The sequence below is a fragment of the Lactuca virosa genome, chromosome 5 (genome assembly GCF_052849685.1).
Source record: "Lactuca virosa cultivar CGN04683 chromosome 5, Lactuca_virosa_CGN04683_v6, whole genome shotgun sequence".
NCBI lineage: Eukaryota > Viridiplantae > Streptophyta > Magnoliopsida > Asterales > Asteraceae > Lactuca > Lactuca virosa.
In genome coordinates, this window is record NC_136430.1 from 145,709,350 (window position 1) to 145,733,207 (window position 23,858).

The 23,858-nt window shown below is 35.5% G+C and overlaps 1 protein-coding gene across 1 annotated transcript; it reads right to left on the reverse strand.

Annotated features, from left to right (window-relative positions):
- Positions 1 to 1,299: 1,299 nt before the first annotated feature.
- On the reverse strand, positions 1,300 to 1,878 carry LOC145111839 (uncharacterized). Its single transcript, XM_079048081.1, has one exon. The coding sequence runs from the start codon at positions 1,876 to 1,878 to the stop codon at positions 1,300 to 1,302; it is 579 nt and encodes a 192-aa protein (XP_078904207.1).
- Positions 1,879 to 23,858: the final 21,980 nt, after the last annotated feature.

Sequence of the window (23,858 nt, forward strand, 5' to 3'; positions counted from 1 at the left end):
TAATTGTTAAGTGGTGGTGGCGTTTGAAAGTAGATGGAGACGTACTATGGGGCAGGGTCATAAAAAGCATCCATAATCTATATGATAAACCTCATAATTATATGGCTAATAGAAAGATTAGTGGGGTATGGAACAACATTGTGGCGACAAAAAAGGACCTACAAAAAAATGGAGTTGCACTCGATGACATATTCAATCTAAAGGTTAAATCTGGTGTCAATACGTTATTCTGGATAGACAAATGGATTGGTTCGACGGCGTTAAAAATCAAATATCCTTCTCTCTATGCTCTTGATTCTAGGAAAAAGTGTACTGTGGCTGACAAATTTTTTGAAGGTTTTTTTGCAGGTCATTGGCGGTCATGTCCTCACGAAGCAGGTCTAACTTCAGAGCTCAATAACCTCCGGAACGATCTATCTTCAGTACAGCTAGTTAATGGAGCTGACACGTGGGAGTCCTCCTTGGATAAAGATGGAGCTTTCAAAGTATGTGATATAAGGTGGAAAGTTGATGGTCAATATGGAATAACTCAGAATATTCCCACAATCAAATGGAGCAAGGAAGTCGCAGTCAAGGTTAACTGCTTCTTATGGTGAGCAATTCAACATAGGATTGCTTCCATGTCGGGCCTGAGAGCTAGAGGTATCGAGACTCAAACTACTATGTGTGGTGCATGCATAAACGAAGAAGAAGATGCCAATCATATTTTGGTAAGGTGTCCGTTTGGAAAAAGTGTGAGGGATAAAATCTTCAATTAGTGCGGTATACAGAATCATTCATTCAATAGCATTGATGAACTACTCAGATTTGCTGCAAATTGGGGGAGGAGCCCTAAAATGAAAGCTAGGTTCCATACCATTTGCTATGGTCTAGTTTGGAATCTATGGAAAAATCGTAACGATCGGATGTTCAATCAGGTGTTTATTAGTCCTTCGTATGGTGTAGAGCAAATCAAATCAATTCTATATATGTGGGTTAAATGTAGGGGTAAAAGTGGTATCTGTTCATGGGTAGAGTGGTCATCATCGCCTTTTTGTATTTGATAACTTTCATATTCTGTTTCTGTTGCTTGTCTTTTTCCCCTTGATAGTTACTTACTAGTCGGGGGTTTTTATTTTTATTAATAATATTTGCCGTTTCCAAAAAAAATAAACAATCAATAAATGTTTAAATCAAATGTTTTCGGGATTTGTTATTAATTCACTACAAAAATTTGTCTGGTGATTTTCACGCAGCCGAAGCAAAAAATGAAGAAATAAACATCAACTCCAATTACAAATGTCCTAACAAGACATCTCTCTAGAAAGCATCCAAAGCACCTCCTATGGCAAAAAGCTCACCATCAAGACATGTATTCTGACTGCAATCAGCATGGGAGCACCCACATCTTTCATCCCACTTGTTCTTCCTCTTCCTTTCTATCAAATCTACTCCACAACTAAAAGGTGTTTCAATCTTCATAGCTATAAGAACAGAAGGTGCTTTCACGTCTTTTTTCTTGGATTTCATGATCACCCAGCTCTCCATTTGCATGCTTGGCGACTCAAAAACATCTCTCCAGGACAGTTCAGTTCTTCCAACTAGCTGAGACCCTCTAAACATGGCAGCTGTAAAACTCCTCAAACGAAGCTCCAAGACAATTGTTCCGTGAATGATCATGTCCATTGATTGCTTTGTCCCGATGCAATCCAAGGAGAATGATTCGCTCATAGAAAATTCTTTGTTTGGAGATACTTCTTGGCTATCTAAACGAACCCTTTTGTTGTTTCCAGCAGAAAGATAGCATCTAACAAAGAAGTAACCATTAGAGTTGGTAACTTGGTCGTTTTTAGCATTCATAATCTTCAATTCAAAGTGAAGAGCTTTTAGTGTATCCATTTGTGTATTTTGGAATGTGTTTACGTTCTTTGATGTCTAAGAATATTGGTGTGGTCTGTGCATAAATATATAGATTATAGATGGAGGATGACCCAGAATCTATTATAATAGTCCACAAAATCAACGGCCCCAATTACGAGCATTTGTGATTGAATGTATAATGCAAACTAAGTATGCTTCTAGGATCTCGAGATCTTTTCCATTATGTTTATTTAATAAATCCTAGAAAATATAATACATACAAGCTTTCAAAAAAGATAAAGATCAGATCACAATAGATCTTTTACTCACATAAATATAATGCAATCACCCAGATGAATTAATTATATATTGATCAATTTAGGGTGTGTTCAGCACGCAGCGTTTGGGAGCTTCCGACTTCTAGCTTTTAAGAAAACACAAGTAAAAAATAAGAAGTCTCGTTCGGCGACAGGAGCGTTTAGCTTTTAGCCTAAACAAAACGCTCCAAAATCAAAAGCTACATGAAGTAGCTTTCAACAAAACGCTCAAAAATCAAACGCTACCCGCTACCATCTACCAGCTAGTTTTGCCAAACACGCCCTTAAAAAACCAGAACCAAAGTGAAAATTTGAAAAATCTAACCATGGATGGTTTTGAATTTTATTTAAAAAAAAAAAACCTTTATTTTCGGTGTGCTTCAAAAATAAAAGATGAATAAAAATAATCAGTTATATTGTTTTAATACGATAGAAGTTCGTAACATAGGATTTAGAGGCTTACATTTTTATTTTTAGTTGTACAATTGAAACCGAAAAGTTGTACTCGTTTAATATACACTTTAAGTGGCCTACTTGTTGCATGACTCAATCTAATTAAATTAGGGATTCTTAGTTGTTTAGTCAAAGAGACTAGTGAATGGCTGTAATAACTCCTCCCCACTATTTAAGTCGATAATATTTATTCATTACGATGATGATACCACATTTCCGCATGAGATTCGTAGAGATTTAGTTTTATGGGTGTAAAGAAAAGGCTTATTTTAATCCGTGGCAGGATAAGAATCTAGAGCTGGAATTTCTTTGCCAATGACCTGTGGCGAGACACCTAGTCGAAGAAGACTACTTCATTTTCAGTTTTAGCCCTCGGAAGTTACAAAGATTAGCATAATTAACTCCATTTCTAAACCCTTTAAAAATCCATGGGTTTAACCATTAAGAATTTTGAATCTTGACAGTTTCTACCCCAGATTCTTAATTCTTTCAATTTCTTGGGATTTTACCACCTTTTACCCATTCTTACCAAAATACTTTCATTTCTAAACCTTTTCTTTGGTCATATTCTTTTTTAAACCCTTCTAAATAATTGCTTCTTATTCTATTCTTTTGTCTAAATTTAAAAATCGAAAAATACAAAATTATTTTTTGTTATTTTTTCGGTTTTATTTTTGAGAATTGTTTTTATTCTCAAAGGGATTTATTTCATCTAATCTGACGGGTTTTGAAGATTGTTGGTGATTCTTCTTAACTTTTCGGATTCTCTCCATGGTATTTTTTGAGGACTCAAGGGGGAGTGATGATTATTCAAATGGGAGTTCGTATTTGGAAGACGATATTCGTTTCTGTAGCTTTGAAGACCCCATTTACTGATGAGTCTCATAATTTAGGGGGAGAAATGCCAAGAAGATCGGAAATCGTGATCTTCATCAGTTTCAACATCTAGGGGGAGATTGTTGAGAATTTGAAGTATTGAAATTGATTTGACCTATTTGGTTATTTAGGGAAGGATTTATAGGGTTAATCATTTTATGATTCCCTACGGTGCCTTTACAGTAGAAGTTCTTAATCGAGCTCTTCTATGGAATTGGTTTTATATTAAGGCATAGATTTTATATTTATGGTATATATTTATTGTTCCCTATAAATAATCATTAGGATAGATTTTGAGGTAAGTTTTTCACAAGATTAGGGTTTTTCTCTATACGTTCATCTCATAATCAATATACACGAAAAACCTTTAGCAGATTACTTGCAGATGATGGTGATTGATTCTTGATTGTTCTTGATATTCCGCATTCGTCATCTCAGATTTATTCCCAACATATTCATGGGCCCAGCCTTGGGTTTTATTTCAACCCAAATCATACAAACATGTAAGAGTCACATAATAACTAGCATACAAGATAACAACATAGCGGGCCGATATTGGTGCTTTTGACCCCCAAGAACAGTAATTAGACTCAGCTCTGACAGAAGATAACTGAATCGCACAACCCTAATTATGATGGTCCAAAGCATATTTTACCCTATCAAGAGCAAAAGGCCATTTTGCCCTTCCACATATGGCCCAATGTCACACCCCCAGCCAAGGCGGAACATGTTGGGAGCGGGACTAAGTTCATGGATCACAGATAAACTGAATATATAGCACAAGTACAACGATAAACAAAATAACATTTATATTCAATCATTAAGGTTTGAATACAAGGTTCTTACAAGTGATAATTGATAGTAGTTTCCTTAAACAAGTAGGCAGATAACAAAACTAGATAGCTAAGTCGTCTGAAATCCACGACAAATTCTTCGTCTGAAAGCCTGTCTAAGGATCCCCTGAGAATATATGTAAGTTTGGGGGTCAACACAAAGGTTGGTGAGTGTCACAGGTTTTCTGCTTAACCGCAGTATAATACTTTTAAAAAATCTAAAATGTATTACCTTTATAAAAAACTATGTTTGGAAGAATGTTTATAAAGATAGAAATATAAACCATGGTTGCTAGGTAATAAAAGTCTAGTCCAGTTTATAGTAACGAATTTATATGGATAGACATATAAACAATGGTTGATAAGTGATAAACATCTAGTCAAGTTTATAGTAACGTTACGGATAAACATATAAACTATCTAGGTAATGTACATCTAGTCAAGTTTATAGAAATGGTACGGATATACGGATAGAGTCATCTGTCAGGGTTGTATTTAACAACCGCATATACGGATAAACAGATAGATGACAAGTATATTTGATAAGCATAAAAACATACAATACTTGTTTAAAAGATTGATATAAATTTGAGTACAAGCACATAAACGATCCTAAGATACGAGTTTTATAACTCGTATGAATATATAAACCTATATATTTTTGTGCACGTATGAGATATATTGAAACTACCAAGTTGATAACCGTCTATATACAGTCGTAGCATATTTGTAGTCGGGATGTATATGTTATTTTTATGAGTTGTATTATATTAACAACTTAACATATGTGAATCTTGAAGTTTAAAACGATTTGGCTTACTTAATATGGAAGCTTTTAAACGATTATTTCACAAGTTAGAAATGTGTTTACACAATCATGTGTATTTTGAAAGATAAATATTACTTAGTACACGTACTACCATGTACAGACGAGGGCCAGAAATGAAACACCGAGGGCAGGACCATTTTGGCATTATAGCACTTCTGAAATTCAACAACCCATGCGGCCCTTCAAACAAGATTCCCCGTACCGTAAGTAGTAGCGTAATAAATAATATTTTTGTTTGATTTATATTGCATAAAAACGTTGGTGTTGTTTGTTTAAACAAAGTATTTACAAAATAGATATATACTAGATATACAAGTACTACATGTATTCCTCCTCCTCCCCCCCCCCCCCCCCCCCCCGGAAATATGTAAAAGTGGGGCCGTAACACTCACCTTGATGTGTGGTGATTTGTTTTTGAGTATTAGAATCCGAGAATCGAGATGTATTGTTATGGATTTGAACTTCCGAGATTAGCTTAATTTTGGCGAAGGGAGAGGTGGTAGGAGGCTTCTATGATGATGGGAGACCTCCAAAGTGGTAAAAATTCCAAGGTGTAGAAGTTCCGAGGTGAAAAAGTTCCGAGATTTGTTGAAACTCCGAGACTAGAAAAGTATGAAACAGTAAAAATTACGATATGGGTATCAAAATATGAGGTTAGAAGGTCCGACATGAGAAAAATCTGAACCTGATGGAAATTCCGAGGTCAAAAACTCTGAAAATGAGAAAAAGTCTGAAACTGCCCAAAATCCGAAGTCAGGAAGAAGATCCGAGGGCTGGAAGGTTCGGAGTGGGGTAGTCCGAAGCGAGCAGGTTCCGAGACGTGGCAGGCTTCCGAGACGAGTAGGTTCTGAGGCGGAAAGAAGTTCTGAAACTGCTGAGTCCGAGACTCAAGAGGGTCCAAGACAGAAGATGCTCTGAAGCTGCTGAATCCAAGGCTAAGAGGTCCGAAGTCAGCAAGTCCTAAATGACTAAAACTCCGAAATTAGCTTGTTGTTTTCGGTTTTCTTCCCCCATTTCGAGTGGTTTTCAACAACATAAAGGGTTGGGATGGTATGGGTGTTTAAGGAAGAGATTTTTAGTGTGGTGAGGAATGATTTAGGATAGTGAAATCATTTTGTGAGTTGTTTACTAAAGAAGATTTAGGGAGAGATTTGTAAGAACTCAGGAGAGATTTGAGAGAGATTTGTAAGAACTTGAAAGATTTGAGAGAGAAGATGAATGAGTTGAGTGGTGTGGAATGAATGAGGAGATGAACTCTTCAAGAAGCCTTCATGCATTAGGTAAGATTTGATACTTACACACTTCATGCCACCTTGCATGTCCTTATGAGGTGGAGTGTAAGAAAAGGAGAAGTCTGATGGAGGGAAAGGGCTGGAGTGTAAGAAAAGAGATAGAGGGATGGGGGAAGGGACGTGGGAAATCCCAGGGAAATGAGCTGATGACTCATTTTTCTAAATCTAAGGGGTCCCACCTAAATGTTACACCCTTTATTAATGACTCCAAAAGCACACATAATCGGGTGCGTCGGGATCCGGATGTCGAGAATAATTTTCGAATGTGCCGATATATTTGATTTAATTCTAGGATTTCAAAAACCTGAACGGATTAATTTTTGGAGTTACGGAACTCTGAGAAATCGCATTTAAAATTTTGCGTCTAAACGGCTCGCGGTGTCCGTTTTCGCGATTTTTGTAAATATTTTTACTAAAAATATTTCGAGTATGAAATTAAATAATAGATTATAGTCTGATTTTATAAACGTTCTCAAAAGTCTCGTCGGCAATGCGAAAATGCCTTAACGGTGTGAAATAGTTTACTTAGAACAGGTAAAACCAGTGTTATACCGGTTTGGTTTCTTAAAATTGCCATATCTTTTGCATACGAACTCCATTTTGGGCGTTCTTTATATTGTTGGAAACAGGTAAATACATACTACAAGACTAGAATAATTGCTTCACTTAAAATGATTTTTTACAAATTTTTAGTTTTTCAGACGTATTCCTATGGTTACAGTTTCTGCGGTTTGATTCGTTGCTATCATCTAGTATCGTATTATAGTTAGAATGAACTTATTTTTCCTACTTAAGATACACTAAAACTCATTATTTCAGATAAACAAAAGATTCACGGATAGATTGGTCGTTATAATATTAGCCCTAAATTCCGTGTTGTCATATTACCTCCCCGTTAGAGGAAATTTCATCCCAAATTTGAGTTGGTATTGGTAGTACAAGGGCTTTGATAAATAGTAATGTAGTCTTGTGGTCCTTGATCCATGCCCGGTCCTTCTATAATTTCCATGTGTATACAAGTCGTATATAATCAAGATCGAATGGATAGTCAAATAAGTGATTCTACCCTAAGCTCACAACCAAATGAGGAACAGGAAGTAAAGCGGAATCATAAATCCTAAGTCTGTAGAATATTAATTATATAAAACCCTAACATATACACTTAGAAATCATAGATTACCCGCAAGGGTTCTTAGTTTCTATATGAATGAAATGATTAATCCTGGTGAGAAGGCAACTAGCGAGTACTTTTGCCATATTGATAAATAGTAATGTATTTTCGTGGTATGATCCATGCATGGTCCTTCTATAATCGCTTGGTGTATACAAGTCATATATAATCAAGATCGAATAGACAGTCGAATAAGTGATTCTACCCTAAGCCCACAACCAAACAAGGAACAGGAAGTAAAGCGGAATCACAAATCCTAAGTTTGTAAAATCTTAATTATATACAACCCTAACGTATACACTTAGCAATCATAGATTACCAGCAAGGGTAATTAGTTTCTATATTAATTGCATGATTAATTACGGTGAGAAGGCAACTAGCGAGTACTTTTTCCGAATCTACTGCGTAGGTTTCATTAAGTTTGAAGAATTTTATGTTTTGTCGCGTTTTGAAACCTATGGTCGATAAATCTTTAATTGGCATTAGTATTAATAAATACCGAAACCTAACCATTGTTCTTATGAAACATACCAATAACCTCAGGTGGTTCCGGGAGAGACTCTCCTGCAGTGATCATAAGTACCCTTCCATTTCCAACCTAATTCTTTAGTTATGGGCAGTCCTTCCTAAAATGCCCTGGCTGATTGCACTCGTAACAGTTACGGCTTCCTTCTGCCATAGTAGTTGGGGTTATTCTACAGTACCTCGAGATGTGACCTCTCATGTTACACTTGTTGCAGATCACCTCGCTGCAATTTCCGACATGGTGGAATTTGCACTCTATACAATGAGGTAAAGTCCTAGAGTAGGACTTAGCTGGGGTGGGAGTATTGGTAACTGTGGCGTAGACAACCAATGTTTTTGGTTCATCCTTGTGATGCTTGGAGTTCTCTTTTGGTTCCCCATGAAACTTCCTTTTGATGCTTCTAGTGTGCGTCTTCTCTGATGGTGGGGTCATGGTACCTTGTCGGACACACTATTCAGTCAACTGATAGGCTAATTGCTTAGAACTATCGAAAGCGGAGGGTATGGACGCAGTAACCAAACGTTGAACACGTGAATCTAGTCCCCACATGTACCTTTCAATCTTCATGTCTTCTGGGGTCACCATTCCCGGGCAAAGGTTTGCAAGGTCATTGAATCGGGAGGTGTAAGAAGCTACTTCTGATCCTTTCATGACAAGGTTCCAAAAAGTATGTATGGGATGCATTTTATGATAGCATATTAGTATCGTTTGTTCATAAAATCCTACAGATTATAAGAAGAAGGGGATTAATTTAGAAATCCTCTATATTTCCAAATGATAAGGAGAAGGTGATTGGTTTAGAAATCCTCTAGATTTCCAAATGATAAGGGGAATGTGACTGGTTTAGAAATCCTCTAGATTTCCAAATGATAAGAAGGGGACCTTAATTGCTAATGATTTATAAGTGTTTTATAATGTATATATGGATTCAAAGATACTAGGTTGCTGTAGCGAATCTCGAGAACATCCTTCAATCTCTAAAACTTTCAACCATTGTAGTTTGTCAAACTCCTTGCTCAAGGTTGGTAGTGCACCGACCCGACCATAAACAAAATAAGTGTATTCCAGATTTATTTATGGTATGAATTATGTATGGTACTAACCTTAGTTGAGGCTTTTGACCTAAAGGGTTGAGTTGGTAGTTCTATTTGAAGTGTTGTTAAAATTTTATTAAGTGTTCTCATCGCGGGTCAGAGTATATATAAACTCTTATATATTATTGTTAAGCGTGTCAAACCCAAAAAATAAAGGGGTACGATGTAGTCCAAAAGAACACTACTATATTGCACTAAAAGATAGTACAGGGCAACCATGGTCGATCCACATAGACACGGGACAATTAGTCTATACCTCTTTACACAAGGTACTATAGTCACAAACAGTAAAGAGGGGGTTTTTGAATGCAATGATTAAAACAAAAAATTAAAAACACAAGTAATCAGCTAAATGAGTGAATTAACTTCAGAATTTGTAAGGACTCCAACTCTATATATGACAACTTGGCAATGTGATTCAAAGATGAATTAACTTTAAGATCCTACCTCCAAAAGTCCCTGAAATATCACAAATATGTGTGAATGAAATTGCCTCATGAAAAATCCCGAAAAACTTGCAAAATGCATGAGTTTAAGCCTATATACAATGCACTTTTATGAAATAAAGCTACAAAATCGGTGCATAAAATGCACCTAACAAATCTCCCCAAGCCTGAGCATTTATTGTCCCCACGAATGAACAAGAAAAATTTAGACCGGAGAAAATAAAATAAAATAAAAGAAACAATAATCAAAATCAAAACTTTTGAAGTTAATGCAATAACCAAAACAAATATAAAAAGACCCAACCCAATTTACCTCATTTTTATGTCATAGTTGAGAATGTTGTTGGATTAGTGTCTAAGCCCATAACTATTATTGGTATGTACTTAACCAGAATTAATTTAGAATTAATATGGATAGTCTTTTGGTATGTACTATTATTTGGAATGTTGTTGGATTAGTGTCTAAGCCCATCACCGGAACAATTTATATGGATAGTCTTTTGAGAATAGCATGTTTATGATTTATATTAATATATTATAAGTTCTAATATATTAATATGGAATCATATTATTTAATTAGTAGTGATCAAGAATTAATTTAGAATTAATTTAGTGATCAAAAGGAACTAATTAAATATGGACATTTATATATATAGTATGGGCCAAGTTCATTTAGGTTGGGCTAAGCTTGCGTGGATAGTCCATGGAGTTTTAACCCATGGATCCTATGGAAATGAAAGGGCATGGGTATTAGGGTTTACATGGATGAAACCCTAATCCTCCATACTATATAAAGAGGTCTTTGGCACAAGAAATTGCACTAGTCTGTGAGGATACAAGAGTGGGTCATTTCTAGTCTGCTTACTATTCTCTCAAGTTTTTCCAAGGTGTTCTTAGTGATTTGTGATTCCACTTGAGGCTTCCACACTATTGGGGCTAAGCTCTTAAATATCAAGACTTCAAGCTTCATCAAAAGGTATGTCTTATAACTTGTTCAGATTACCCAAGTATCAAAGATTGTATGCTAGTTAGGGTAATACCTTGGAAAGTTCAAGTTTGCATGTATAATAGAGAAAACATAGATCCAAGGTATTTAGGGTTGCATGTACACCATAGGTGTGTTAGAATGCTCAAAACCCATCAGTGGTATTAGAGCCTAGGCTTGTTTTCTTTTATACTTGATGCAATTTGCTGAAAAAATCTGAAATAATCGAATTTTTTGCTGTCTGGACAGGGGACTCGACGAGTCCATTGGGGGACTCGACGAGTCCATGTGCACTCGATGAGTTGGACCCCCACACAGCCTCTTTTCAAGTTTTTTTTTTGGTTGGAATTGGACTAGGAACATTACCCTAAGCTGTTTTTGAACTAGTAAACCTGTTTTTGATGTGGTAATGTTCATGCTAATCCAATTTCATAGATAATTGGCAATCGATTCATGTTTTGTATTAGTTTAATGGTTAGGCTAATTACATGAAAATTGTTTGATTTGAATTATCGTGTTCTTATGAGTTGATTTAGATTAATAGAAAAGTTATGTGATAATATGTTTTCAATCCAAATTAATGTAAAAGTTGTTCATGATATGTGTTTTTGTAACTTGTCCTCAAGTTATATGAAAAGTCACATTTATGAGTACTAAAACTCATAAGATTTCTATAAGTTATGAAAAATGGAGAGTCTCATTTTTAAATGTTTTAAAGTCTTCCATAACTTGTCCTCAAGTTATGGAACTTGAAGAGTTTTTCATTAAAACTACTCTAAACACATAACTTATGGAACTGAAAAGTTTTTGAATAGTTCAAAACTTGCCCTCATGTTTTGGAATTTGTAAAGTTTTCCCTTATGAATACTTTAATTCCAAGTTAAGCCCTTAGAATTTTAAAAGGTTAAAGTCAACCCTTATACTTTATAGTATTATAAGTTAATAATATATATATATATATATATATATATATATATATATATATATATATATATATATATATATATATATATATGGCTAGGTTATAATGTGGATGGACAACTATTGTGTGGACGGGTGGATAATGCTATTTTATGAAAATAACTAAGAAAATATGTTGTTTAGTAATGTAAATATGTTCAATCTCATAGAACTATTGTTATTTTAATGGATTCTCACTAATTCTAATTCATTTTTTTTTCTCATTCATCGTTTTTTATTTATTTTAATTCCTACAGAATACGACTCAATAAACATCCTGACAGAATAAGAATAATTAAAAAATGTCTATAATAACCTTATAAACAATTTAAGTAGTGAAAACGCGTAATAATTACAATAATTATATAAGATTGAACGTATTCATATTATCAAACAACACATTTTATTTGTCATTCTCACAGAATAGCATTATCCACACGTCCACACAATAGATGTCAATCGACATTTGAACCTAGCTCTCTCTCTCTCTCTATATATATATATATATATATATATATATATATATATATATATATATATATATATATATATATATATATATATATATATATATATATATATATATATATATATATACAGTACTACCGTTAGTAGGCCTCATTCACGAAGTCGGTCTATAAGGGGGGTATAAGGTTACTGCCTATAAAATGACAGTTTAATGGGTGTCCACCCTCACCCACCGCTTCCTTGACTGGTGGAGGGTCGTTAGCCGAATGGGTAGGACAAGGACTATAATTCTCCCTTCATTAAAAGTATTAAAGATAAATACTAAGTAACTAAACCTCTTATAAATTCTCAATCTTACTTACTTAGGAAAATGTGAATTTGGTGCTAACCTATGAAATTACACTTTGCACTTTGCTTAAGTCGTTAGTGGAGCGCGTGTGGTTAACTGGCACACTAACCTAGATTTAACAAGGTAGGGAAAAGGTAACTTAATGTTTATCATAGTATCGGTGGAGCGCGTGTGGTTAACCGACACATCGATGAAGTGGTAAATATTAAGGGTACCAAGTATATTTGCATGGTTATTCACACCTTGTTTTGTGATCCTTGACATCCCAGTCACAAAATTTGAGAGGGCACAATCGAGATTGAAACATGTCATTGAAAAGTTCAATGAATCTCAAAAGATCTAGGAGTTTCAAATCCAATTAAAACCTAATAAATTATTTCGTTTTTCATGGTGGAAATTGGTGAATCGTCATTCGCCTACCTTCTAATATTTTATGGCTTGGATTACGACATCCCTCTTCCAAGTTATAAAATATTGTGTTGGGTCCTAGCCTTAATATTTCATATTGGGTGTTATATTAAGGACTTTAAATCAACTATCTTGAATATCTCCCAAAAGGTGTCTGGTTCAGACAATTATGATCTTCCCAAATCTCTTGGAACAAGCTTTCCTAATGAAGATGATGTTCCGTGGTTGGATAATGGAAATCACACTTCTCTTCCTCCACCTCCTCCAATTATTCTCCCTAACCCACAAGTTCATGAATAATTCAAAGTCACTCAAGCCCTATTGGCAAGCAAGGTCTATATGTGCTCACATATTGACAAGTTGGGAGAGTTGGGTGTCAAAGTCTTGAGAAATTTGGTTGTTCAATCACTTTCTAAGTCACACAGTGAGTTCCTTTGGGACTACTATGTAATAGACTATGACATGACCCTAATGATCTTATTTATTTTCTTGGTGCTGCTGAATCAACAATGATTTGGAGCTCTGGTAAAGCAAATTTGATTAGTAGATCAACTTCCCAAACTACCATGGACATTGACAATTGGTAACATTGGATATCTAGAAAAGCTTTTTCTACCCAATGGAAAGGGATCGACCATAGTCAACTCGGTTGACCAAATGGTAAAGAGAAAGGCTAAGTTTGAGATAGTCATGTGTGCCATTCCCAAAGGGTCCATATGTTTCTGATACCAAAGGAAGGGGCATTGGTTGCGAAGCTGCCTTAACTACCTGAAATATCTGAGAGAAGGTCTAGTAAAAAAGTTTGACTCTGCTTAAGGTAAGTCCACTATCTAACTCAATTAAGTTCCAATTTGAAGATTCTTAATACATTTTGATGTAGGCAGGATCAAGCAAAGGGAAGGAAACTTAAAGAAAGAGTATGCTGAATCTGATCGCGAAGATGGATTTCAATCGCATGGTTCGAAGATCGGATTCTTGAGCTACTACTTAGAGAGTTATGATACATTGCTAAGAAATATGTAATAGCATAGATTCCATTTAAAGTTGCATTGTAAGGAAAAAGATTTTTTCCGCATCTTATAAATAAATAAAATTTTTTGTTTTATTTTATTTTATCTCCTTGCAATGGCATTTATGGAAAATTGATGTTTATATGTTTCTAGCAATAATGGAAATATGAAATTAATTCTTTCATTTGTGGTCGTGTCTAAATTTACCAAATAAGGAAAGATTCTCATCACCCAAGTTTTCAATTGGATCGAAACTTGGAATCATGCAAGTTGTATAGTATGATGAATGAGAACTTTCAGCTTTGGAAAATTTAGACTAATTACTCGTTCACATGTATATGTGAGTCAAGTGAAGGACTAAGGGATTGAGTACACATTCTTGTGCACTGGTCAAGTCCACCACAAAAGATCGATAAGACTATTCATCATGATTCACTAAAGTTTATTAAATATGGTTATACTTACAAGTTTATGTATAATTCTGAAACATTGGAAAAAGTTTCGATGTATGGTAGAACGAATGAGAAGAATCAAATTAGGCAGAAAGATAAAAGTTTCTCAAATCTGAAAAGATGGGAGAGTACTTTAGTATCATGTTTTATGATCATCTTAATGATTGTGAGACCATATCACAATTCATCCTCTAAGGACATTTTAGTTCATTCTTATGGCTAAGAAGAGGAGTCATGAATTGTTGAAATGGTTAAATCAAGAAGATGAGTCATACTTCATTCCAAAACAATTCTTAGAGTCATACTCCAAGATTGTAACTTCAGTGACATATCTTAAAGAAAGGTTTATAACACTTGTTAAATGTAAGAGTAAAATGTGTCCTACTCTTGTACATTTGAAATTGGTAAGTTGTGATGTTTTGGATAAAACAAAGACCAACTAAGGCCAATTGTGTGAAGTGTTTGTCTTGATAAGGAATCCACACTATCTCTTGAATATTTGGCAAGAGATTCCTATATGTCAAGAGGACAGTGGGAGTCTAAAAGATCTTGAAAGAGTCTAATCAAGAATAAAAACCTGTAGTTTATAACCTATCATGTTGACATATTCCTATTTCTATGCCCGGTCCAGTTAAAGTTGACTTTGCATATAAGTTCTGAGAGTTCTCAATTGGTTGCATAACAACTTGGAAGCAATGGCAGGCCCTTGTGCTGCCAGGTGGCAAGAAGTTAAGACTGTACAAGATCAATCCATACAAGTTTGGATTTGTCACTAACCTTGTCTTGTGATTATGGTTTTGACAAATTCACATGGATAGGAACACATACACCATAAAATCTAAGTGTCATAAGGTTTCTCTCTGATTCATGAAAATGATGGTGAGGAAACGCTTTCACTAAGTGGTTTTAAGTAGATAGAAATTGTGATATTTGCATTCTCAAAGTCATTAGTGGAGCGTATGTGGTTAACTGGCACACTAAGATGGACTTGTGAGGAATGACAAAGGTCTAAACAATTGAGACTATGATTACGACATCCCTTTTCGTAGTTCTGAAATTGTTTAGACACACATGTGTGCTATCTAAGGAAAGGTGTATGATTTTGATAAAGTCTTATCAAAGCATCTCGTATCAGAATTCTGAACTTTGGTAGGAAAGTCAATAAAGTATTGAGTTCTAGAAGTCCAGTTGATTTCTGAGTACATGTCAAAGCTAGTGGGAGCATAAGTGTTATGCTAATAATCATCATGTTAGTCGGAGCTTGATAATTATGATTAGTATTGCAAGTTAGCAATGTTAATTATAGAAAAAAAAAGTTCAATTGGGAAAAGTTGTTTTTGCTATAATTAAGGGAGAGGAAATAATACTTCATTTCAATTCTAAAAGCTTAGATTGAGGTTTTAATCATCGTTAGTCAAGGATATATATATATATATATATATATATATATATATATATATATATATATATATATATATATATATATATATATATATATATATATATATATATATATATATATATATATGAATTTTATGCTGGAATGGCTCAACATAAGGAAATTCTATATATGGGTTCATTATTTGCGTTCTAAAATTCGATTATGATTACGTCATCCCTTTTCGTAATCAGAATTATGAGAACTTGGGAAATAGAAATAGAAATATTATAGTAGAAAGACTGGTCTAGTATCATGTCTTTATGTGAGACATCATGAATCGTGTCGCATATGTTTCAGATATAGGATCGATTGCATGTGCTATAGTATTCATCCTTTCTAAATTTTCCAAATGCTCAGGGCATTAAGAGGGGAAAAGTCTAGAATTGGATATGACTAAAATGATTAAGCAATTGTCGAGGACAATCAAAGGTTTATCAAAGATTGGTTGCTCGGGGACAGTTGGAAGTATGGTGTAAATTTTTAGAGAGGACCATTTTGACATATTCTGAAAAGAGGCAACTCTTGTTCAGAAGTGATAGTCAAAATGAGAATATGGAAATATTCCAATAAGTGGAAGTTATTCATTAAATATGTGTAAGATTAGGAAACTTAATGCAAGAAGGATGTTCGAAGCAATGTACTTTGAATTTGAGACTTCGTTTCCATGGAATGATCTCCATTGGAATACTCTGTAATGTCTGTTGACAAGTCTTTGTGACTTTGTGCATAATCATTACAAGAGTATCAATGCATATAAGTTTAGAATCTAATAAATTGAGGTAAATGGCAGGAATTTGGAATTCTTGCATTTGCGGTAAGGATTTGGGATTGTGAAATGAGAATCATTGGAATTATGTTCAATCGATCTATTTCACAGAGTAAAGATCATAGACAAACTTAGTGTGCATACTTGGTGTATGGCATGACTAGTGTTTAGAAAACATAGTGTACATGCTTGGAGCATGGGACAACTATTGTTTTTAATTCAAGTATAAAGTTGATAGTTTGAAACATTATGCAATGAATAATGTGTGATCAATATGGTGATAAATAAAAGGTGTTCTATTTATATTCATAAGTTCTGAGACCATATTGGATTCGATTATTCTTGTGTTTCACTTTGCATGTTTTGACTTCCAAAATAACTAGGTCGTTCTTCCCGAATGACTAAGTTATTCAAACCATCCATAGTCGGTCATATGTTGGAAGTAGATATAAATCAAGACTGTCATGAAGCTCGTTTGTAGATGTCCAAGGTAGTGGACATAGCAAGAGTTGCTGCAACATTCATGAGTGCTCATAAGTTCTGAGTATTGGATTAAACCCATGCTTATTTGACTCACTTCATGGATTTTATCATGAGTGATCATGAGACGATAATATCTTATATTCTTCAAACCTAGAGATATGAGTTGTTGCCTATGAGTTGGTTATGCATTGATTGTACGTAAACGCATTGGTAACTCGATGTTATAAAACATGCCTTCGTGTATGATTCAACAAGTAGTAGAACAAGCATATGAGTCAAATTTTATCCATTCCTTTTACCCTTGAAGGGATAAAAGCAATATATGTGGGCCCCTCGATGATTTAGTGATGACACCCCGAAGTGCTTGGCCAAGCCTGGACTGATTTGATTTGTTCAATTAGTCGGTCGTCATAAATCGGAAATTGGGAAACAACAAATGGACAGAGAGAATGATTATAATCCATGTCTCAGTCCATATGATATATAGGATGGAGGAGTATATGATCCCTTATGTAATGGACAAGTCATTGACTAAGGTCATAGTTCGACAGCGGCTTTAAGAGCTACGATTGCTAGTCAGGTTTTGAAGTCATACGCAATAATAGTTTTAGACTTATCAAAGTGGGAGACTGTTGGATTAGTGTCTAAGCCCATAACTATTATTGGTATGTACTTGACCCTATTTGGCATGGTCCATTCGGGTTGCACTTCACCGGAACAATTTATATGGATAGTCTTTTGAGAATAGTATGTTTATGATTTATATTAATATATTATAAGTTCTAATATATTAATATGGAATCATATTATTTAATTAGTAGTGATCAAGAATTAATTTAGTGATCAAAAGGAACTAATTAAATATGGACTCTTATATATATATATATATATATATATATATATATATATATATATATATATATATATATATATATATAATATGGGCCAAGTTCATTTAGGTTGGGCTTAGCTTGCATGGATAGTCCATGGAGGTTTAACCCATGGATCCTATGGAAATGAAACGGCATGGGTATTAGGGTTTACAAGGATGAAACCCTAATCCTCCATACTATATAAAAAGGTCTTTGGCACAAGAAATTGCACTAGTGTGTGAGGATACAAGAGTGGGTCATTTCTAGTCTGCTTACTATTCTCTCAAGTTTTTCCAAGGTCTTCTTGGTGATTTGTGATTCCACTTGAGGCTTCCACAATATTGGGGCTATGCTCTTAGAGATCAAGACTTCAAGCTTCATCAAAAGGTATGTCTTATAACTTGTTCATATTACCCAAGTATCAAAGACTGTATGCTAGTTAGGGTAATACCTTGGAAAGTTCAAGTTTGCATGTATAATAGAGAAAACATAGATCCAAGGTATTTAGGGTTGCATGTACACCATAAGAGTGCTAGAATGCTCAAAACCCATCAAATGTACATGTCGTAACTTGAGTCAACTTGGCATTAGTCTAAAAATATTATATAACAATAGAAATAAGACTTTGGCCACTCCCTAATGCAACTCAACAGAATCAAAGATCACAACACTTGTTCCCCTTTAAAAACATCAAGTCAATTGATGGAACAAATTATGGTCTTACTCTCGTGAAAATGTATGTGACAAAAATACGCTCAATCATCCTTGTTTTACAAAATATAACAATGAACGACTCCAACTATTTGTTGATTAACAACAATATTTTCTAAGAATTCCTTAAAATTTAACCAGACTGGTTACAAATTTCAAACCACCTACACTAGTCAAAGTAATTAACAGTCAGTCCCCATGTCATAAGTTCAAGTCCAAGTCCAAAGGAATCTTTTGGCAGCCAGGCATTTTTCCTAAACATATTTTTCAATTAAATTATAAACATAAATATATACAAAGTATCTAATTATATTTTCCTATAAATAAAGCTCATGGCTTTCTTTGAAATCCATGTAACGGGCTTCCAACCAACACATCCAGACTAGATGACCTTAGTGTGCTAGATTTAGAAAGATCCCTCGGGTTTACTTGCCCGAACCTCAAAAGCCACAGATTAGCTTTATTTAAATACCTATATATATCTTTATTTTTTGTTATTATTAAGTTCATGACTTTCTATGGAACCCGTGTAGCGAACTTTCAACCCAACCAGTCCCAAACAATTCAAATTTAGGCGATTAGGTGGAGAACACCCCTCAGAGTTTACTCATTCGAACCCTAAAGGTCCAAAACATAATTTACCCTATCAAGAGCAAAAGGCCATTTTGGCCTTCCACATATGGCCCAATGTCACACCCCCAGCCAAGGCGGAACATGTCGGGAGCGGGACTAAGTTCATGGATCACAGATAAACTGAATATATATAACATAAGTGCAACGATAAACAAAATAGCATTTATATTCCATCATTAAGGTTTGAATACAAGGTTCTTGCAAGTGATAATAGATAGTAGTTTCCTTAAACAAGTAGGCAGATAACAAAACTAGATAGAGTCATCTGTCAAGGTTGTATTTAACAACCGCATATACAGATAAACAGATAGATGAAACGTATATTTGATAAGCGTAAAAACATACAATACTTGTTTAAATGATTGATACAACTTTGAGTACAACTACATAAACGATCCTAAGATACGAGCTTTATAACTCGTATGAATATATAAGCCTATATATTTTTGTGCACGTAAGAGATATATTGAAGCTACCTAGTTGATAACCGTCAATACAGTCATAGCATCTTTGTAGTCGGGATGTATATGTTATTTTTATGAGTTGTACGATCTTAACAACTTAACATATGTAAATCTTGAAGTTTAAAACGATTTGGCTTACTTAACATGGAAGTTTTTAAACGATTATTTAACAAGTTAGAAATGTGTTAACACAATCATGTGTATTTTGAAAGATAGATATTACTTAGTACACGTACTACCATGTACAGACGAGGGCCAGACATGAAACACCAAGGGCAGGACCATTTTGGTATAGGTCTTCTGAAATTTAACAACCCATGCGACCCTTCAAACCAGATTTCCGGTACCGTAAGTAGTAGAGTAATAAATAATATTTTTCTTTGATTTATATTGCATAAAAACGTTGGTGTTGTTTGTTTAAAAAAGTATTTACAAAATAGATATATACTAGATATACAAGTACTACATGTATCCCCCCCCTCGCCCTCCAGAAAATAAGTAAAAGTGGGGCCGTAACACTCACCTTGATGTGCGGTGAGTTGTTTTTGAGTGTTGGAATCCGAGAACCGAGATATGTTGTTGTGGATTTGACCTTCCGAGATTAGCTTAATTTTGAAGAAGCAGAGGTGGTAGGAGGCTTCTATGATGATGGGAGACCTCCAATGTGGTAAAAATTCGAAGGTGTAGAAGTTCCGAGGTGAAAAAGTTCCGAGATTTGGTGAAACTCCGAGACTAGAAAAGTCCGAAACAGTAAAAATTCTGAGATGGGTATAAAATATGAGGCTAGAAGGTCCGAGTGAGAAAATCCGAACCTGATGGAAATTCTGAGGTCAAAAACTCCGAAAATGAGAAAAAGTCTGAAACTGCCCAAAATCCAAAGCATATCCGAAGTTGGAAGAAGATCCAAGGGTTGGAGGGTTCGGAGTGGGGGAGTCCAAAGCGAGCAGGTTCCGAGACGAGCAGGTTCCGAGACAGAAAGATGTTTCGAAACTATTGAGTCCGAGACTCAGGAGGGTCCGAGACAAAGACGCTCTGAAGCTGTTGAGTCCGAGGCTGAGAGGTCCGAAGTCAGCAAGTCCTAAATGACTAAAATTGCAAAATTGGCTTATTTTTTTCGGTTTTCTTCCCCCATTTCAAGTGGTTTTCAACAAAATAAAGGGTTGGGATGATATGGTTGTTTAAGGAAGAGGTTCTTAGTGTGGTGAGGAATGATTTAGGATAGTGGAATCATTTCGTAAGTTGTTTACTGAAGAAGATTTGGGGAGAGATTTGTAAGAACTCGGGAGAGATTTGTAAGAACTTGAAAGATTTGAGAGAGAAGATGAGTGAGCTGAGTGGTGTGGAATGAATGAGGAGATGATATCTATTTATAGTTTTCAAGAAGCCTTCATGCATCAGGTAAGATTGGATACTTACACACTTCATGCCACCTTGCATGTCCTTATGAGGAGGAGTGTATGAAAAGGAGAAGTCTGATGGAGGGAAAGGGCTGGAGTGTAAGAAAAGAGAGAGAGAGGAATGGGGTAAGGCACGTGGGAAATCTCAGAGAAATGAGCTAATGGCTCATTCTTCTAAATCTAAGGGGCCCCACATAAATGTTACACCCGTTATTAATGGATCCAAAAGCACACATAATCGGGTGCGTCAGGATCCGGATGTCGAGAATATTTTTTGAATGTGCCGGTAGATTTGATTTAATTCTAGGATTTCAAAAACCTAAATGGATTATTTTTTCGAGTTACGGAACTCCAGGAAATCGCATTTAATATTTTGCGTCTAAACGGCTCGCGGTGTCCGTTTTCGCGATTTTTGTAAATATTTTTACTAAAAATATTTCGAGTATGAAATTAAAGAATAGATTATAGGCTGATTTCAAAAACGTTCTTAAAAATCTCGTCGGCAATGCGAAAATGCATTAACGGTGTGAAATAGTTTACTTGGAATAGGTAAAACAAGTGTTATACCGGTTTGGTTTCTTAAAATTGTCGTATCTTTTGCGTACGAACTCCGATTTGGACGTTCTTTATATTGTCGGAAACAGGTAAACACATACTATGAGGCTAGAATAATTGCTTCGCTTAAAATGACTTTTTACTTTTCCTTTTTAAGATACACTAAAACTCAGTAATTCGGATAGACAAGAGATTCACGGATCGATTGACTATCATAATATTAGCCCTATATTTCGGGTTGTCACAGCCAACAACCAAAGCCTAAAACTCCGTAGTGACCCGAGTCCCAAAATGGCCCAAAAAGGGTTCCTGAGTGTACGCCTGACGTACACCTCGTACACCCAGCGTACAACTAGATATTGGAATACTTACGGGGTCGCAACCCAGTACGCCAAGCGTACTCTAGGTTACACCCAACGTACTCAACAGGCGTCCAAAACTCTATTAAGGTATTAATACCATAAGACTTAATGTCCAAGCTTCAGATCTAAAACTAATGAATGTCTAGAATTGTAAAGTTGCAAACTGTATGCTTGTAGCATCCCAAAATACAGATAATTTTATTTTAAATTCATTCAAAACATATGATAATCATATTAAACAGTCAAAAGTGTATCGTAGCAACATTTTATCAGAGTAGAATTTCCCAAAATCACATAATGCGGAAAATCTTAGATGGATGCAGTGCGATCAGGCAAGCCCTTCCCCTTCGAGCTGGAAGTACCTGAAACATAAACTGAAACCATAACAACAAAGCTTAGTGAGTTCCCCCAAAATACCCCATACCATACAACATATAGTCAAGAATATATGGGTGCTTGTTATCCCTTTCGGTCTATTTCACCTAGATACAATCAAGCATATTTGGGTGCTTGCAATCCCCTTCGGTCTATTTCAACCAGATACAGTCAAGCATATTTGGATGCTTACATTCCACTTCGATCTATTTCAATTGGATACAATCAAGTACATCAGGGTGCTTGTAATCCCCTTCGGTCATTTCAACCGGATACTAGGTCTATTTCACCCCTACCACTACCACATAATATCGTAACAAAAGAATCACAGAGTCATCAAGCAAATACATGCATAAATAACAGTTGTCACAAAGACAATCATCATACTTCAACATAAACCAGTGAGCCAGCATTGGTGCCTTCGACCCACGGATACAGTGAAGGAAACTCACCTCAGACTGAAGGTATCAAATCACACTCAAGTGACTGACTCGCGAAACCCTCTCCCTAAGTCATAAGTATAAGACCCTAATTAGAAATTAGGTCAATAATCTAACCTCATTGGGCCTACCCCACCAAGGACAAAATCAAAACTTAGGCCAAAAACGCATTCCAAGCCCAACTACAAGGCCCTAATGCCTAATATGGCCCAAGAGCTCCTAGAATGGCCTAAAGCCCAGAAATGCCCTGCTACTAAAGGTAAGCCAGAGGCCCAAACCTATACAAGGAAAAAAGGCCAACAAAACTCGAGCCTAATATCTCTTAAGCCCACACACTACGTAATCACGACATACATGGCTCGTATGCCTGTCGTACGCAGTTGATCCGGAAGGGGCACTGGCCCAGTATGCGCAGCGTACTGAAGAGTACGCCCGACGTACTGGTCAGTCAGCCCAAAGATGCTCTAATGTCTTAACTCATTAAGCTTTAATGTCCAAAATTTAGATCCAAGCTCATAGAAGTGTCTTAAGGCATAAAGTTGCAAACTTTATGCTCGTGCATGCCTTAATGGGACTTAAACCATGAATTAAGCCTTCTATCTCTCTTAAGTGGTCACCAAGTCATTAATGGTTGAGTCTTAACCTTCATGATACGATCTTTATGACTTCATGCACCCCTAAGGGTCCTAAAGGACAATTCAAATGGTCTGGAGTAGCCTATACTCTAAAAGACCAAGTTATGGGACCAAAAGATGCTAAGTTCTTTCCTAAACATAGATCCAAGCTTAGAATGAACAAGTTTTAGACTTTATACTTCTAATGAGCTACAAATGATGCACAAACTCTGGATCTACAAGTTTCTTCTTCTCCTCAAGATTCCTTCTTCTTCAAAATCACAAAAGAACACCCAAAAACTCTTTGTAAGCTCAAAAGTGCTCTCAAGATTGCTAGGGTTTCGAAATTAGCACTAAAAGGCATTGGGGGTTGAAAAGGTGATGAAATTGAAGGACATAATCATCTTAAATAGGGTGCAAACCCTAAAAATTAGGGT

Bases quoted from the DNA above. Each gene is read 5' to 3' on its own strand.
- LOC145111839 (XM_079048081.1), bottom strand. From the start codon at position 1,878: ATGGATACACTAAAAGCTCTTCACTTTGAATTGAAGATTATGAATGCT.